The 20,041-nt window shown below is 35.8% G+C and overlaps 2 protein-coding genes across 2 annotated transcripts; one reads left to right on the top strand and one right to left on the bottom strand.

The window, feature by feature from the left end:
* The first annotated feature begins 13,532 nt into the window (after window positions 1-13,532).
* On the top strand, window positions 13,533-15,061 carry LOC113287733. Its single transcript, XM_026536564.1, has 2 exons — window positions 13,533-14,326; window positions 14,412-15,061. The coding sequence occupies exons 1-2, from the start codon at window positions 13,625-13,627 to the stop codon at window positions 14,907-14,909; spliced, it is 1,200 nt and encodes a 399-aa protein (XP_026392349.1). The 5' UTR covers window positions 13,533-13,624; the 3' UTR covers window positions 14,910-15,061.
* Window positions 15,058-18,669, bottom strand: LOC113287732 (beta-glucuronosyltransferase GlcAT14A-like). The gene is made up of 5 exons (XM_026536563.1): window positions 18,485-18,669; window positions 17,289-17,980; window positions 16,531-16,606; window positions 16,324-16,439; window positions 15,058-15,751 (listed from the first exon to the last, which is right to left on the bottom strand). The coding sequence occupies exons 2-5, from the start codon at window positions 17,878-17,880 to the stop codon at window positions 15,234-15,236; spliced, it is 1,302 nt and encodes a 433-aa protein (XP_026392348.1). The 5' UTR covers window positions 17,881-17,980; window positions 18,485-18,669; the 3' UTR covers window positions 15,058-15,233.
* Between the last annotated feature and the right edge of the window lie 1,372 nt (window positions 18,670-20,041).

Below are 20,041 nucleotides of genomic sequence, written 5' to 3'. Positions count from 1 at the left end.
TAACATTACTATATTAAAATTATTATTACTATTGTTTTCATCTATAATTATTATTATAATATTTTTATTATTAACATTAATGATTGACTTGTTATTCTAACTACTGTTACAAAAATTATCATCTTAACAATATTATTAACATTTGTGTGATTATAAATTGTTGACTCTATGCATAAGTCAAGGTACTCAATAAATTTCTATGTGACTTTCAAGATTTTCAATAATATTAATTTCACTATTTTTTTTGTATTGAATTGTCTACGTATTCACACTTTTTAGACTAATTATTCTCTAATCTTTATTAGCTAGAGTTATTGGTGTACCCTACAATTTTTACTTCATTACGTATACAAAAAGCCAAACAAACAAATCAATCAACCAAATAATTCTTTTAATAATTGATAGCTTTTAGTGATTAAGATTTATCTCACAACCCAACCCAGTTCTAAAGTAATCTATTTCACTAACTGGCACTGGCTATTTCTATCTTTTCCATGTAAGATCTAATAGTGAGCTCTAATACCAACACTATAACGCTCCCAAAGCTAGTAGATGACCATTTCAAGAGATTAACTAAATAAAAAGGCACTAAGGAATCTAAATCATTTAGTTAATATTCAATTAAGAAAAACTTGTACAAAACTTAACCCAAAAACTAGCCCTGCTCTGAAATATATATATATATATATATACAAGAACTCATCTCAAATAATACATATAAAATAGCCATTTGGTTTACAAATAGAATATACAACATAATAAACATAACATAAGTTAACCAACTACCTGACTCAACTCCTTGAAGCTTTCGCTGCGCAACTCTGATCTCCCTCTGAAACTAAAAGTGAGAATGGGTGAGCACATCATCTCTAAAAGGGGTGCCCAGTAGAAATAACATTTAACTTTTAAGTAATCATATGCAAGATTTGGAAAAAAATACATGTTTTCCCAAACATTAAATAGCGACCAAGTCACTGACACAAACAAACATGTATATGGACAAACTCCTTCTTACAAACAATTTATAATATTGATGCCGTGAATTCCACACCGATAATAACATTGTGGTGTATCTCCCTAGCCATAGCATAAAAGCTGAAAGTAAATTGATATAAATGTGAAGTAGCGTATATGAAAAAGCGGGGGTCTAACAACCACACCCAATATTTTGCTTATCAATCTGTATGGACTAACTCCAGTATACTTTTAAGAGAATCAACTAGACAGTCAGACTCAATCTTAATAAAAGTGTATCAAAGAGTTATATCTCACTTTCTTGATTCAATCCTTACTCAAGCAAATAGAAATCTGCGAATCTAATGGAATGCAAGAGAAACTACTTGAACGGTACCAAAGACCAATGTTCAAGGATCAATCAATTTCAATAAACAACCAAAGATTGGATTTCCCAATTGATCGATTCAACGCACAACCTGTGATATTTCGATTATATAACAAAATATAATGCGGAAAACAATTAACACAGACACCAGAAGTTTCGTTAACGAGGAAACCGCAAATGCATAAAAACCCCGGGACCTAGTCCAGATTGAACACACACTGTATTAAGTCGCTACAGATACTAGCCTACTACAAAATAACTTCGGTCTGGACTTTAGTTAAACCCCCAATCAATCTCACACTGATACAAGGTACAGTTGCGCTCCTTACGTCTCCGATCCCAGCAGGATACTACGTACTTGATTCCCTTAGTTGATCTCACCCACAACTAAGAGTTGCTACGACCCAAAGTCGAAGACTTTAATAAACAAATCTGTATCACACAGAAACGTCTACGGTAAAAATAAATCTGTCTCCCACAGAAACACCTACGCGTTTTTGTTCCGTCTTTTGATAAATCAAGGTGAACAGGAACCAATTGATAACCCGAACTTATATTCCCGAAGAACATCCTAGAATTATCAATCACCTCACAATAATCTTAATCGACTGGCGAAAGAAGATATTGCGGAATCACAAATGATGAGACAAAGGTGTCTGTGACTTCTTTTATATCTTGCCTTTCGGAGAAATCAATCTCAAGCCAATCTTAAGATTGTACTCAAACACGATAGAAACAACAAGATCAGATCACGCAACAACAAAGAAAATAGTTGGGTCTGGCTTCACAATCCCAATGAAGTTTTCAAGTCGTTAACCTACAGGGTCTGGAGAAGAAACCTAAGCTTAAAGGAAAATCGACTTTAGCTAATACAACTAGTATCAAAAAGAAGGTGTGGGGATTAGGTTTCCCAGTTGCTAGAGTTCTCCTTTATATAGACTTTCAAATCAGGTTTTGCAATCAACGTTAGCTTAGTAACAAAGCATTCAATATTCATCGTTATATGAAAACCTGATTAAATTCAAGCTAATATATTTCAACCGTTAGATCGAAACTTATCTTGTTATACACAAATGAAATGCACGTTTATTTAGGTTTGTGTAACCGTACCCAAACATGTACACTTAGTTGGTTCAACAATAGTTAACCAAATGGTTAGCCATATGAGAACTTCCATATCAACCATATTCTTCTTTACCACAACTAGTTCAAATGACTCAAATGAACTAGTTAGAGAGTTGTTCAATTGCTTAGATCTTATAGAAGTATACAAGACACAATCGACGCAAAAACGATTTGATTCACTCGAATCAATTCATGAACTTTATAGCCATGGTTTGCAAGTATGCATTTCTTAGTTTATATAAGTTTAAGTTCACGAATAACCGTTTTTAGAAAATAACCAACTTAAGTACGCATACTGGTACGCGGACTTAAGTACCCGGAATAAGTTTGTTTTCAGTTCACAAATTCTAGCAGAAAAACACGGGACGTGAACTTCCGACAGTGCGCGTACTGGTACGCGGACTTTAGTTCCGGTTTTCCTGAGCAGCAAAGTACGCGTACTTTGATTCAAGGAATAAGGACTTACACACGTATGTGTTACCACACAATGTTTATATCCTTCCACGGTTATATATTCTAAACTCTCATTTCAATCATTGAAACATTCTTAGAGGACGTTGTACAGTTGTTGTTCACAAGCTATTTTTCGTCAAAGCGATTTTCAAATAATTTAAACTAATATGACTTCCGTCACTCGTAAGATGAACTTGGCCAAAGCGAAAGCTTACCAACACATATTTCGAGAAATAGATAAGCGAGATAAACTTGGCTCGAATTAGCAAATGTGTATAATCAAAGTCTATATAGCAATACGACCTTTATCACAAGATAGGAGATAGAGTATATAGACTTTTGAGTGATATATAATTTCAAGTATCCACATACCTTTTAGTCGATGAAGTTCCACCAGTTCCTTGAGTAGTTCTTCGTATTTGTATGATGATCGCCATGGAGTCTTGAGCTCAACTACACTTTCTATCCTAGTCCGAGACTTAGCTATAAGTAGACTACAAATCAAGACTTATAGTTTTGATCACTAACATTGACAAACATTCTTGAGATAGCAACGCATGCGAGTTCGACTGAGCAGTGCTCTAAAAATCTCCGTCTATGTCAATTTTAGTGACAAAACTATCAATATATATGGAATACAAAAATAGATAATAAACTTTTGTAGCTTCTCTTCCACATGCCTGATCTCCTTGGTTCTTCAACATTAGTCGAAATCTTCGTCACTTCCAAGTACTCCAATGATCCTAAAGGTTGTAAGTTTAGTATCATCTTTGTTGAAAATCCGTAGCTATAACAATGAGATAACAAGAATTCTCAATCATTGTTACACAGTGTCATAGTATTATTAGACAACATCAAAGTTCAATTATATCACAACTTCGACAACAATACTATGGTGATATGTATCACTCCCCCTTAGTCAATACTTCATCTCACTTGGAAACCACTCCCCCTTACATAATGATCCGAAAACCATATGTATTTGTAGTGTGAACTACACATTAATTCTCCCTCTTTTATCAATAAAATTGGCAAAGGTACGAAAACTAGTGGGATGCTAATGAAATTTCCATAGAGACATTTCGTGACCAAAAGAAAGCACATATAATCTTTTTAGATGTAATCATATAGCCGAAGCTAGATGCTTTCATCAAGGAGTTTATAAAGATACAAGATAACCCCTGTAATATTCCACATCCGCAATCCCCACAAAGATTTGGCAATTAAGCACAAGTTCAATTAAGAACTATCCCCCATAAGATGTCATTCCCTAAAGAACAACAAGAGCGACCTTATTTTCACAAGAAAAGAAGGATTTCTTTGGACATAACAAATTACATACGAATATGAACTTGAATCCAAAAATACTCAATTAAATTAACCACAAGTAAATCCATGATTAATTTAATCGGAAATGCTCAACATAAGAGAACTTACGGAGCCGCACAGTATATACATAAAAAATTTGGATAAGGGAAGATCAATACTGCGGAATAGACAAGGATTCATTCTATTTTCCTTCACTATTTGCACAATGACATACAATAGACATAATCCTCGTAAACAAAAGTTTTATCCTTTCTTCCATCAAAAAATGACATAAAAGGCTTTAAATTTTGTGATGTGAAAAGTTCATTCATTCTTTTATCAATACATGCATATCGGCATATAAACGACTTAAATTTTGACAAGGTATGGGACAATCATAGTTCATGGACGCAAACACACGTATCCCATAAAAAATTGCAATATATAAAACCATAAAGATTAATACTGCAAAAATCATCTTCCAAACAATTTTTAGAATTTAACCAAATAACCCTAAAAAAACATTGAAGATGAAAACGTTGGACATAGCTATGTGTAATAACAATAATGGCTATTCCAAATTCTAGTTATTATTCTAAACAAAACAAGAAATAAACTTCTCATCAGAAGATTTACTAGACGTTAAGACCTTTGAAGAACTATTTATCGTCCCTGAACTCCTTGTCGTCAACAACCATTGGGACATAAGGTTCATGAAGATAGGAGTTAATATCAATAAACCTTCTTGACTGATGTCGAACCAGGGACTTCTGATCACATGAGTCTTAAGCACAAAAGCCTTTATCTGTTGAATCTCCTTTCGTGTCTCCTTCAACACTTCAATAACATCAGAAAACTTCTGAGAATCTGAAGGAACAGCCCTTGGCTTTCTCGCATTCCTTCTTTTCCTTTTCAAAGTTGGAGACAACGGAGATTTCTCTTTTTCCTTCATGATTGGTGGCTTAACAATCATATTAACATCTTTTCCATCAGAAGACATGATGCTTAGAGTATCCATAAGATTATGGGTTTCTGAGAGGAAATCACAATTTAAACTCAACAAGTAGTCTTAGGAAGAGTTTTAGAGAAGGAAAAAGAAATATAGGGTTACACAACCTTTAACCGGTTCGTGCATGCACAACTCTGAACCCTAGAAAGAGTAGAATTATCGAGAATAACCCTCCTTTATTGATAGACAGGGAATTCCAATTTTGCATCAAAAAACAAAATTAAGAAAAGAAGAAAACAACCTTTTCCTAAATCCTGAGATGTGCACAACCTTGTCTCTTTTGATCAGGCACATGAGACAAGATACACAAATCAACACAATCAAGTTGTGTTGTGGTAAACAACAATCTATCCACCATGTTCCTTTTGAGAGGAATCCATAGACCTTTGTCTATCAAAACCATTGGACCATACTTTCTTCTCCAATGGTCTTGTTTTATCCTTGGAAACTAACTTCTTAGACGAAGATAATATCTTACACACCTCAACGGCCTTTTGAGAAAGTTTGAGCTTGTTTGCTAATCGATTTGCTCTTCGTTGAAGTTTGTTGACATGTCTCAATTTGTGTTTGTACTTGTAACACTTTGATAGTTCATGACCTTTGAGTGAACAATATGAGCACGTCAATCTTGGATATAATTCAGGCATCTGAGATGTGCAAGCTGCTAGACACATAGTGGTACCTGAAACGTCATACACAGAGTTTCCAATAGAAATGTAAATTCTATCTCTAGATTGGTTGAGTTTTCTTCTGAAAGAATATCGAGATTGATGTAGGTATTGATGCAATTATCAAAATCAATATTTTCACAAAGAAGTGCAACACTTGATTTTTCGTCTTCATTAGAATCATAGTGTCAGATATTTCATCAAGAGTTGCAGCAAGACCTTTGTTCCGACTGTATTTCTTTCGATTTGGAAACTCATTTGCAAAATGACCAAAACCTTTACACTTAAAGCACTGAGGCATATCCTCATCATCAGTTTCATCATTATCCCTATTTTTAGGAGGAACACGATTATGAGGTTTATCTGATGGCTTGGATTTATCTCTGGAGAACCGTTTACTTCTCTTCAAAATAAGATCCCTAAACTGTCTTGTGATCGACGAGACTGACTTGTCAAGATCTTCATATGATGAATCAGCCTCAGAAATATCATCTTCAGAGATGTACACACTCTTACTTTTATCAAGTAATTTAGTGTTCCTTAGTGCTATGAAAGCAATATCCTTACTAGACTTGGACGTACGCTCATGATAAAAGACCTTTAGCTTCCCAACCAGCGTATTTCTGGATAGCGTTGCGAGATTATTCCATTCAACAATGGCATGCTTCTTAGAATCGTATCTAGATGGCATAAATCTGAGAATTTTCATCACAATGTCCTTTTCAGGAATAATCTTACCCAATGCAAAAGATATATTAAAAACTTCAGACACTTTGTGATTAAACTCATCAAATGGTTCTTCATCTGCCATATGAAGGTTTTCCCAATCAGAATTTAGGTTTTGAAGCCTAGCTTCTTTCTCACTGGTATTTTCTTCAAATACTGTTTCTAAGATATCTCAGGCTTCTTTAGACTTAGTGCACATAGTCACATGGTGCTGAAGATCTGGGGTAATGGCATGTATGATAGCATTTAAGCCGTCAGAATTTTGCTTTGAAGCAAGAATTTCTTCTGGACTATATCTACCAATAACCTTAGGTATAGATACATCGCCTTCTGTATTTACCGGAGCATCATAGCCATTAACAACACGTACCCATGTTTGAAAATCACGAGCTTGAAGAAAAGCACGCATAGCAATTTTCCACCATAAGTAGTTTGAGTCATCGAAGACTGGTGGTACGTTTATGGAAATAGAATTCCTTTCCATAGAGTCAGATCGCTACAAACACGGACTTGTAAGGTCTTTAAATGTGTTTGCCTGCTATGATACCAATTGAAAAAGAAGGGGTCTAACAACCACACCCAACATTTTGCTTAGAAATCTATATGGACTAACTCCAATATATTTTTAAGAGAATCAACTAGACAGTTAGACTCGATCTTAATAAAAGTGTATCAAAGAGTTATATCTCACTTTCTCGATTCAATACTTACTCAAGCAAATAGAAATATGCTAGTCTAATTGAATACAAGAGAAACTACTTGAACGGTACCAAAGACCAATGTTTAAGGATCAATCAATTTCAATCAACAACCATATGTTGGATTTTCCAATTGATCGATTCAACGCACAACCTGTGATATTTCAATTATATAACAAAATATAATGCGGAAAAGAAATAACATAGACACCAGAAGTTTTGTTAACGAGGAAACCGCAAATGCAGAAAAACCCCGGGACTTAGTCCATATTGAACACACACTGTATTAAGCCGCTACAGACACTAGCCTACTACAAACTAACTTCGGTCTGGATTGTAGTTGGACCCAAATCAATCTCACATTGATCCAAGGTACAGTTGCACTCCTTACGTCTCTGATCCCAGCAGGATACCACGCACTTGATTCTCTTAGCTGATCTCACCCACAACTAAGAGTTGGTACGACCTAAAGTCGAAGACTTTAATAAACAAATATGTATCACACAGAAAAGTCTACGGTAATAGATAAATATGTCTCCCACAGAAATATCTACGAGTTTTTGTTCCGTATTTTGATAAATCAAGGTGAACAGGAACCAATTGATAACCCAGACTTATATTCCCGAAGAACAGTCTAGAATTATCAATCACCTCACAATAATCTTAATCGACTGGCGAAAGAAGATACTGCGGAATCACAAACGATGAGACGAAGGTGTTTGTGAATTCTTTTATATCTTGCCTATCAGAGAAATAAATTTCAAGCCAATCTTACGATTGTACTCAAACACGATAGAAACAACAAGATCAGATCACGCAACTACAAAGAAAATAATTGTATATGGCTTCACAATCCCAATGAAGTCTTCATGTCGTTAACCTACAGGGTCTCGAGAAGAAACCTAAGGTTAAAGGAGAATCGAATCTAGCTAATACAAATAGTATCACATAGAAGGTGTGGGGATTAGGTTTCCCAGTTGCTAGAGTTCTCCTTTATATAAACTTTCAAATCAGGGTTTGCAATCAATGTTAGCTTAGTTACAAAGCATTCAATATTCATCATTAGATAAAACCTGATTAGATTCAGGCTAATATCTTTCAGCCGTTAGATCAAAACTTAGCTTGTTACACACAAATAAAATACACGTTTATTTTGGGTTTGTGTAACCATACCCAAACATGTACACTTAGTTGGCTCAACAGTAGTTAACCAAATGGTTAGCCATATGAGCACTTCCATATCAACCATATTCTTCTTTACCACAACTAGTTCAAATGACTCAAATGAACTAGTTAGAGAGTACTTCAATTGCTTATATCTTATAGAAGTATACAAGACACAATTGAAGCAAAAATGATTTGATTCACTCGAATCAATTCATGAACTTTATAGCCACGGTTTGCAAGTATGCATTCCTTAGTTTATATAAGTTTAAGTTCAAGAATAACCGTTTTTAGAAAATAAGCAACTTAAGTACGCATACTGGTACGCAGACTTAAGTTTCCGGAATATGTTTGTTTTTAGTTCACAAATTCCAACAGAAATTCACGGGACGTGAACTTCCGATAGTGCGCGTACTGGTACGCGGACTTTAGTTCCTTTTTTCCTGAGCAGCAAAGTACGCATACTTTGGTTCAAGAAATTAAGGACTTACACACGTATGTGTTACCACACAATGTTTATATCCTTCCACGGTTATATATCCTAAACTCTGATTTCAATCATTGAAACATTCTTAGAGGACGTTATATAGTTGTTGTTCACAAGCTATTTTTCGTCAAAGCGATTTTCAAATAATTGAAACTAATATGAGTTTCGTCACTAGTAAAGATGAACTTGGCCAAAGCGAAAGCTTACCAACACATATTTTGAGATATCGATAAGCGAGATAAACTCGGCTCGAAATAGCAAATATGTATAATCAAAGTCTATATAGCAATACGACTTTTGTCTCAAGATAGGAGATAGAGTAGATAGACTTTTGAGTGATAGATAAGTTCAAGTCTCCACATACCTTTTAGTCGATGAAGTTCCACCAGTTACTTGAGTAGTTCTTCGTCTTTGTATGATGATCGCCATGGAGTCTTGAGCTCAATTACACTTTTTATCCTAGTCCGAGAATTAGCTATAAGTAGACTAGAAATCAAGACTTATATTTTTGATCACTAACATTGAAAATATGCTTGAGATAGCAACGCATGCGAGTTCGACCGAGCAGTGCTCTAACAATATCCTATATACCGTAGATGGAAATTCTTATTTCCAATAACAATTTATAAAGACAAGCAAAACATTACAGGTCCTTTCCGATCCATGGAAAGATTCAAAGAATCAACAGAACTTCCGAAACTCAAAATTAAACAATGCATGAATGTACAAACTGACAACGCATGAGTTTATTAAATAAAACTTTTGTAAAAGAAAACAACAATGGTTTCAAAAAAGTTAATCACCTCTTCTGATGACAAGCCACGCCTACCTCGAGATCCACGATCCACTGGTTCATCATTTGAATCGATCATTGTTAATAACTAACTGCAATTGCAGCTCTAAGCAACATTCTTTCTACATTCACCTCAATATTGTTCAGCTTTATCTTAATCGAATCTTCATCAACATTACAACCACCACCACCCTAGTTAACTTTACTAAATAAAAATCCTTGTCCATTCTATAAACTGTAAACGCTTACACAGATAACCACACTCACAACAAAACCACTACATACTCTCTTTATTTCACTTACCAGCACCAACACTCAGTTCAACTCACTCCATATCAACACCACTTAATCATCATTAAATCAGTTGAGTCTCTGTCAGTTCTATAACTTTAACTGTTCCTCATTAAACCACCAACACGCACACACATAGACCAACTACAATATCCTGGACTTATCACCCACACTTCAGTCCATGCCTTCACAATATATTAGCAACATTTGTAGATGCAATGCCATGGAATCACCCGCCATCTCAAACTACCAACACAGCTCAGCCACAATCCATTGAGAACCACCATCTTCATCACCACCAGAAAATCACTCACACTGCCATTGCAACTTTATAACAAGTTCTTGTCTTCAAGAACCCTCTCCTCTACTCATACCAACACAACAAATATATCTTTCATTACTATATCACAGCAGCACCACAATATTTCAAGTTCATCTTTCTCATCAATCACATAACCACATACATGAAACCGAACTTTACCAAAATAGCTGAGAAACAGTTACCTCACTTAGTTTCAACCAAACAATTAAATGATATCTTCTCTGCCTTGACTTGATTCCACATCTCATCAATTCAATTCAATAACAACTCATAAACTCAATAATTAAACCAGATCAAATCAAAATACTAAAATTAAGATTATTTAGAAGCTTACCCGATCATTAACACCCTCTGAATTCTACATCACTGATTCTTTCATCACTATCTAATATTTAAACCCATGAACCCCAAAACTCTGTTCCACACAGAACTCTAAATTCAATCATCATCATCATCATCGATTTCATCCTCTAAAACTTAACTTCATTTATAATTTCGTTTTGTTACTCATAACCCATCTCATATCAACAACCTAGAACGTCAATTTCATCTTCAAAAGCTTCTCTGAGTTATTGTTCAAGAAACCCTAACTTCTGATTTATAACAACTCACTCTTCTTCTTCATAATTAACGGAAACACCAACTCCTTCTTAATCTAATTACATCCATCGATCTCAGACTCAATCATCTTCACCTTTATCAATTCTCAAAGAAAACCTAATTATAATTCTCTGTAATCCCTTTTCCTGTTGCGTCTGATTAAACAACATAACAATCTTCACCACCAGATACACATCATGGATCGAACCCCTATTAATTCATCTTCCAAAATCTCAGTTTGATTTCTCAAACAATCTTTGAAGAAGAAGAACATAGAGAAAGGAAATTAGAGAAGAAAAAAGAAGAAGAAGAAGAATGAAGAAGAAGAATAAGAGTTTATCTTCTCGATCGGGTGAAGATAAGACCAAAGATATTTACTAGAACAACCACTTGCTTGGAAAAGGGCTGCCATAAATCCATCAATAAAATGACTATTTTACCCTTTATGCTAATCTGGTGATTTCTTCTTCGTCCAGTATTTGAATGACACGATCGAGTAGTCCATTTCGTAATTTTTCGATATCTATCCAATGGTACTAGTTTCGTATCTAGATCGTTGTTATATTAATTCCTATTAATTAACATCTATATCAACTAATCGAGATATTAGCGGCTAAGACGTCACTTGACTGGTCTAATAGCGCTGACGAGCTTGAGGGTATTTACACTTTTGTTATGTTAATTACTAATATTTCAGTAATATAAGTTTTAAAACTAAGTTATATTACTCATTTTCGACATTTACGTGTTTTTGTTTATATCTTTTGAGTCCGCAAATTCATCCGCATCCAATCCGCTCATCACGCATGGGTTTTTAATCTGGCGGGTAATAACTTGGTCGTGGGTGAAAATTTCATATCCGCCATTTAGAGGCACTGAACGCGGATGATATCAAATCCGCGTCCACCCACCCGTTGCTCACCCCTAGCACCGGCAGTATCATGAGAGACATAAATTTATGAGCCCAACTATTGTGATCCTTGGCCCTTGCCTATTTGGTTGGTCCGGCACATTTAGCTAAGTACCACTCCCTCGAACAGTTCCCATGTTTTTTTTTTCTTTTTTTCCCTTCGTGCTGCTCGTTTTTTCTGTTTTTGTTTCTGATGAACACTTTATCTTTAGTTTTCAGTAACTTGTGATTTACAGGGGTGTATTGGATCAGGATTTATATGGATAAAAATAGATACTAGTTTTACTCGAATCTAATGGATTTATAATGTTTATTAAAAAAATACGTAGATTCTTATAGATATATAACTTTGGATTATAATGGATTGAGTTAGGATTAATTTAGATATATAAAATGAATTACCAAATCAAGGTTATCATGTGGAGGTGGGTGGTGGTGGTGGTTATGGTGGTTGGTGGTCGGTATTAGTGGGTGATGGTGGTGATTGGTGATCGGTGTTGGTGGGTGATGGTGGTGGTCGATGTTGGTGGTTGGCGGTCGATGTTAGTGGATGATGGTGGCTGTTGTTGTTGGTGGTGGTGGTCGATGGTGGTGGGTGATGGTGGTAGTTGGTGGTGGTCGATGCTGGTGGTTGGCGGTCGATGTTAGTGGATGATGGTGGACGTCGTTGGTGGTGGTGGGTGATGGTGGTGGTTGGTATTGGTGGTACTGGGTAGTGGTGGTGGAAAAACGTAGCATGTTGTGATTAAAAAAAAACCAAAAAAACTAAAAAAAAAAAAGAAAGGTCCATAAGAATCCATGAAGCTCTTGTGGTTTGAGTTGAGATTAGTATGAGATAATAACATACATATTTTCACTACAAATATCCATAAGAATCTTTATATATCTTGTTTATCAACTATCCTAAGAAATCTTAAATGAATTGAATACCTCGGATAATCGTGGAATCTAAAAAAATCCAAATTGAATATCATGGATATATAATAATTCCTTATATATCCCAATTGAATACCTAGGAGTTTTTAGGATTGTTAACTATCCATGTAAATCTTAATCCAATATACCCTTGTTAACAGCATATTCTATGGGTAATCTCCAAATGGAGACTAACTCTTTCATATGAAAGACTACTCGCCCAGATGAACGAGTGAAGCTATTATGGACAAATACAAAAAAAAGATACTACACGGGAGACAGTCTCCCGTTTAATAAAAAGAAATTGGATTTTGGACCAGCCGGGGAACTGTCCCCGTCCAAAAAAAAAAAAAATCTTCTTAGACGGGGGACAATCCCCCGTCAACAAAAAAAAACTAAAAAAATTCTACATAGACGGGGGATAGTCCCTCGTCAAAAAAAACGAAAAAAAAAAGTTTTAACGGGGACTGTCCCCAGTTTTACACTAAAAATTTCTTTTTTCTGACGGAGGATAATCCCCCGTCTAATGTGAAATACTAGACTGCTCGATCGAATGAACGAGTGTGTGGAAGGATTTTGGGGAAAAGTGAATTGAAACCTACCCATAGGAGAGCCTAATTTGCTCAAATTGGTAGTGCACTTTTTCACTTGAAAGGGTGAAACTACCCATAGCCCTTGCTCTAACTTGAAAATCCTTCTAAAACGAATCAGGCCTTTTCTTTTCTCCCTATTCGGTAAACCCTTACAAAAACTCCAGTAAACGTCCACTTCCTCATTTTGTTTTTCTGTTCCGATCTTCTTTCCTTCCTCAGTATGGTTTACTTAAATCGGTCGCCTTCAGAAGTTCGGAAGAATTACAAAATTCCAGAACAAGTCGAAATCCATTCGCTGAACAAATTAGCAGAGATTCCATCAACAAATTCAACTTGCATTACAATCGGTCAGCTAGATGCGGGATTGAAAATCCCTTTATATCATCCTGATCGTCCACTACAATTCGAGGTTCTTCGTTTACTTTCTAGGGCACCTGGTCAGATGAATGGGAATTTCTATAGAATCATAAGTGCTTTTGAAGAATACAATAGAAAGAATCCTTCAAAGAAATATTCAGCTACTGAAATTGTTCAACTTCATTCTGAATCTTTAGCTGAAAGTAACCCTAATTGTTTCTTCATTCGTAAACATAGAAATGCAATTCTTCCGATTCCGGATGTTGCTGTTAAAAATGATAGTAGTTGGTATAAATTCCCTATTTCAATCTCTGGGGATTGGATTCACGATCCTAAATATCCTATTCCTAAAGGAATTCCTTACAGTCCTTGGGTTTGGAGGAAAGAAATCATTCTCAAATCTGATCCTAAAAACCTCAAGATTAGATCTCCTCAGTTTTTCTCTCCAGAGAAATATGCAGTAACGGCAACAACGGACCGTAAATCTAATAGCTCGATTGCGATAAATGGTGGTGAAGAAACTGATTCAGATGATACACTGCGAACATTTAAGCGCAAGAAAAGGGTAATTTCTATGCTGCTTTTTGTTTGTGTAAAAAAATATGTTTACCTTAAGCATTAATTATGAGAAAAATAATTTCATTTTGCAGACTGAAAGGTCTAAAACTTCGTCATTAGAAGATATAATGGTGACTGATTTGATTTGGGGAGGAGTTGACAAATATTGTGAAAATGTAGGAAAATTAGTTGATGGTAGTAGTGTTAAGAAAGCAGTGGGGATGGAGAAAAGATTGGAAGAATCAGAGAAAAGGGTAGAATCAATGGTATTGAAATTGAAAGAATTGTCTAATGAAAAGTATGATTTGAAAGATGAATTAGAGAAAGAGAAGCAGAAGAATAAGCAACTTTTGTGTGAAAAAGAAGTTGAAATGGAGAATTTAAAGAGAAGTTATGAAAAGCAATTAGAAGAGAAGGATTTAAAATTTGCTAGAGAGAAAGAAATCATTGCCGAAGTAGCAGCTGAGAAGAAGGGTTTGGAATTACTTCAGAATTTTCAAGCTCGGTTGGACGATAATCTGGCTCGAATTCTTGATAAACTTGAAAGCAAAGGTATTATTAAGCAATTGATGAAGCTGAAAGAAACTTGAACTGTTTTATCATTTCGGAATGAATGAAATGAAATGTTCTATTTCAAGTTTATGTGCGTTTATCTGAAACTTCATTGAAAATATGCTTTCTGGATTGATGGTTCCGTAATTTGTTGTTTCTCATATTAGAATCACTTGAGATGGTTAATCTGTCAACAGCTCCTTCCATTAAACTCAGTTAGTATGACTATAACAAAAATCCCATTTTGAACTGTTAATTCAAAACAATGGTGCAAAAGCAGATATAGCCTGTGTTTATACTTTACATCAACAGCATTTGCATCCATTAACAAGCTCTGGAGGTAAGTTTTTGTACATCAATTCTCAATGGAACACACATCGCGTGTCCTCAGTATTTTCCACCAAGAGAGTCTGAACCAACCCTTGTAGCCTTTCAGCACCTGGGCCCGGTCGAAACATCAAATCACTCCCTCTCAAAGAGCATGGATCAGCATCACCTTCCGCATTGCCGATGCACCAACCACCAGGAACAAATCCCCCTTCTGAACGACCTAGGATCTCTCGGTCAATCTTGTCTAAAACTGGATCATTCTTGGCGAATTTCCTGGCAAACGGAGCTCCGCTTTTCACCATGTTGTCGAAGTCTTTTATTGTTAAGACCCGAGGGTGTTGTTTTGGAGGAGTGTCCCAAGCAATGTAATGGAGGTCATGGCTTATGGCTGTATGCTTGAACTCTTCTGTGTTACAGATAACAGTGTGAAAGTACCCTTCTGGGGAGGATACAAAGTTGGTGTAATACATTAGAAGAGTTCGTGGAAGATTATCCCAGCCCCATATACAGTACTCGAGAAATGATCGTGTGAGCATCACCCATGCAGAACCTAAAAATAGGAACATAATAGCAATGAACCAACAAACATTAAACATGCTTCGCTGTCACTAAACCCAGGATTAAACAAAAATTGCTTCCAAAATAGACAGCATGAAATCTATTTAACATCCGTAAATGCACAAGGACTAATAGTCTAATAGGGTATCAAGATGATAAAATTAACCATTTGTGCTCGTATCATATCAAATAGCACATTCCAACATAGCAACACATATATTAAAATGAATCATTTTCTATTCCTGGACTGCAAATAATTCTAGGAAGGCAGCTGAGGTAACTTCCCACCAAGTTAGCATTAACTACCACAACATACACAATCTGGTACGAATGGGTGTTCGCCAAGGCCATTAATGGAACCAAGTTCTAAACTGGCTAAGGTCTTACACTGCAATCTTAACTCTAGGAGAGAAGTGAGTTTTGAAGCAAATCTAAAGAAAATTAGGCGCCTCAAAACTCGGGCATACAGAATATGCACATGTTTGTTTAAGACTGAGATCAATCATGGCTGTCAGCAAGTATATACATCGCATAACAGGGTCTTGATATTGTACAGGACCTTACCGGTAAATAGCTTGAAAGCTGTTGGAAGTGACCGGCGTTGAGTAGTCCAAAATATATCAGTCTTCTTGGATAAGTAAAGACCCGGATCTATGATGATTGGTTTTGCTCTCTGATTCCTGCATTAACATTTTGAATTAGTACAAAGGCATGTGAAGATAAGTTCCTTGAGCAGTAGGTACAAGTTTGCATGCCATAGTTTTAACTTACACTTTCCACCCCATGATTTGTGTGTGCTCAATAAAATTGAGATTCCTTGTCAAATTAGAAAACACATGAAGCATATCTGCATCAAAAGCATAAAGATATTAGTTATAAAAGAAAATTATAACAAGGACCTATGGGTGGATGGAAAATAAGGAGACCAGTTCATCAGTTCTAAAACACAATAGCTGAAGGTAAAATTATAGTCAATGGGATTTAAAATATTGGATCACACCCATCAACTAATTTGAGGAACTTAACCTTCCTCCTGAATTTGGGTGGTCATAAATCTAACCCCCAGAAAAGATGCCACAGCAATGAGTTTTTTTACATAATAATCAAAACAATTTGTATGACCGTACTTCCAAACTGCCATGGCCTTTGCACTTTGAATGAATACTCAATTGTAAAATAAGCTTAGATGTTTTAATAATTGCTTACTCTAGGTAGTTTTCTCTAAGTTTTCCAAGCCTCCAGGGGTAATAACTGATCAGTTCCTCAATATCCGTATGGCTATAATGCCATTAGTTAAGGAACTAAAGTATCCATTGTGTCATACTTCTGCAATAATCAATTAGTTAGACGAACCATAAATGCTCAAACGAAAGAGAACTCTCAACCAATTGCAAGCCAGACGCTTCATGTGCAAGTTGATGTGTTAAAAGTGTATTTGATAGCTTAAACCTAGACATTTTCCACAATATGAACCAACCGCCATTCAAACGACAACGAAATACAAAGAAGCAAAAATCCATAAAACTTACCATCCTGTGTAACAAGAGGATAATCCGACGCGCTGAGATTTATAAACCAATCCCATTGTGCACCTTCCTTCAATAGAACTGCCGCAGCTTGAAGGGTAGAAGCAATCATTGTAGGTCCCCTGTAAGTCACCAAATTCGACTGTGCCATTACCCGCACATTTTCCAATTCACGAAAAGTAGGATCAGCCTTAATAGACATTGTCAAATCAATCCGTTCTCTAGGTGGAGCTTCAAGATCTAAATGTAAAATATACTGATTCCTTGGATGATAGACCGCCTGCAATGTTCTCCTCATTCTCTGACTATCTCCTTTTGTCCCCGAAATAAGATAAGCTATCCTTGGAGCTTCCATTTTCGAATCCCCGGATTTTTCATAAGAATTCTTAAAATCTGATTCTAAGAAATACTCACTAGAATCTTCAGTTCTAGCAAGTGAAATAAGATCAAGGTCTCCGCCATTCGTAGACGAGAATATCCCACAATACGCAGCAAAAAATAGAGTAATCGAGACAAGCAAACTCGCAAAAAATGGAAGACGCCATCTCCTATCACTGAAGTGTCTTATTGAATGAGAATTCCCATTTTTCCTCATTCTTCTTCAAATTAGTCAATACCAATGTAGTGTGTTTACCAGATACTAATTCCTCGGAAATCCAATTTTGTAAAGAGAGATAACCAAACTTCCAAAGAATCTGAAGAAGTCGATTAATAAGAGGAGCAAACAGAAGCAATGAGCTTCGGTAACAGAACCAAAGCCATCTTTTTTTAGGGATAAATAACATTTAAACCGACAAATCCTTCAGAAAAAGTAACAGGTTTTCAATGAAATCAACATATCAAGAATCAAATTCCTCTAAAATTGTTTGTTGATGCCTAAGTTGCCAAGGTGAATGAAAAAGCAAAAAAACAGAACTGCAACAATCAATATTCCTTAAAAGAAAACAGTTAAAAGATGAAATTTTCAGTCTTCTTTAGATCTGATTCGTACGGAGCAGAACAAATATTTGAATTCTTTGATTCCTAACTTACAAAAACTTGAAGTAACAGCAAAATTCACACCTTATACTTGCATTACAAGGTTCTAAGTATGTAATAACAACAGTAAAAGCTATTAAATCAAAATGTATTAATATTTGATGCTAGAGGATCTCGTTTTTAAAACTGAAAGTAATGTAACAACTCAAACATTTACTAACCCAGAGAGAAAATCCTTATTTTCTGATCTTCAATGGACACAGCCTTTAGTAATACTAACAGCTCCTTTTTGTGAGATTGAGAATTCTTAATTGATATCAAAACTAAACATTAGGGCATATAATAAATAGCAATATTATTAATATTAAAGGGAAAGTGTACAGAAGAGAAATGATAACATAGACAAAACTAATTTAGTAAAAAGAAAAAAAAAGAAGAAAATCTTAAATTGATTTTTGATAAGTACTTTAAACAAACTGTGATTAAGTGAAGTAAAATAATTAATGCGAGGTTTATTGGGTTTAATTACTGTGCCGCGTGAAGTGTGAAGTACGAAGACTTTTGTGTTGTCTTGGATGACCACTTCGAAGACACTGGTAAAAGTACACTGTCGTTTCTTAATTCAAGAGAGATAGATAATCAAGGAAAGAAGAAAATTGTGTCCTAAAAAAGGTTATTTGCCTTCTTGTTTTCTCATTAATCGGACGGATCGAATTCGGAGGAGTACATTGTACGCCAATGATACTAAATGATGTGCCGGACACGTACCTTAAACATGCACATAGACTCAAACGGCAGTTGAATTGAATCCAGTATCCTGTCCGTAAAGAGTAGTAACACGTCAGGTACTGCTGAAACGGCACTTGACTGCCTAATGTGAAAAGAAAAGAAAAAAGCTGTAAGACCTACTCTCCGACCAGGTCTGGTGAATGTTCTCAGCCTCTTCCCGATTACAAAACCGCTGTCTAAGTAATTCCTGCAGACGTTTGATGTAACTTGGTATTGATGGTGGCTTTCAGTTTAGGGCGAAAATCGTAAAAGTCTGTCTACCTGATCCGGCATCAGAAGTAGTAGTCCTTGATATGTCTCTATTCCGCAGAGAATCTGAAGAATATATCAAAATCTGATGAGTGCCCATGTCTTTATTCATGTTGTATTAAAACTCAAGCTCCTAGATGAATTGTTCGCTAGTATAAATCCTAATGAGTATTTAAGCTCCTAGCTGCATTATTCACTAACGCCGGAGCCTGCTGAGTATCTATCTTATGCTATGTTCCCGGCTGAACTCTTAACATTGACATGATATGACAATTAATGTTCACTCTCAGCTGGGTAGCCTGAACTTCCCGAAGTGTCAGGATTAAGATGCGCATGAAAATACTCATACAGGGACGCACTAGCTGCGCTGCTCTCCAGGATAAAAATTAGTGATTTTGCATCAACGTGCAAAATTCACCAAAAATTGATCAATTTTGTGTCGATTCACAAAATTCAATTTTTGACCTAATTTTGCCGATTTACAAAAGTTAGGTCTTTTACCCAAAACGGAGCCTGCACGATATCTCGATCCCTATTGGTCGAGACTAAACCTAGGTGTTGATGGTGGATTTTAGCTTAGGGTTAAAATCGTAAAACCTTGCATCTGACGTCACTCTGCAAGGAACGGTACAGTGAGTGCTAACCTCTCCACCGACATATTTATTGAAGCCATTCAATATATTTACATGACATTTATCCAGACTGGCGAATGTAGCCAAGCTCTGTAAATTTCGGCACCT

The sequence above is a fragment of the Papaver somniferum genome, chromosome 6 (genome assembly GCF_003573695.1).
Source record: "Papaver somniferum cultivar HN1 chromosome 6, ASM357369v1, whole genome shotgun sequence".
NCBI classification, from domain to species: domain Eukaryota; kingdom Viridiplantae; phylum Streptophyta; class Magnoliopsida; order Ranunculales; family Papaveraceae; genus Papaver; species Papaver somniferum.
Note: the sequence above shows the minus strand (reverse complement) of the source record. Positions and strands in the feature narration are given on the sequence as shown.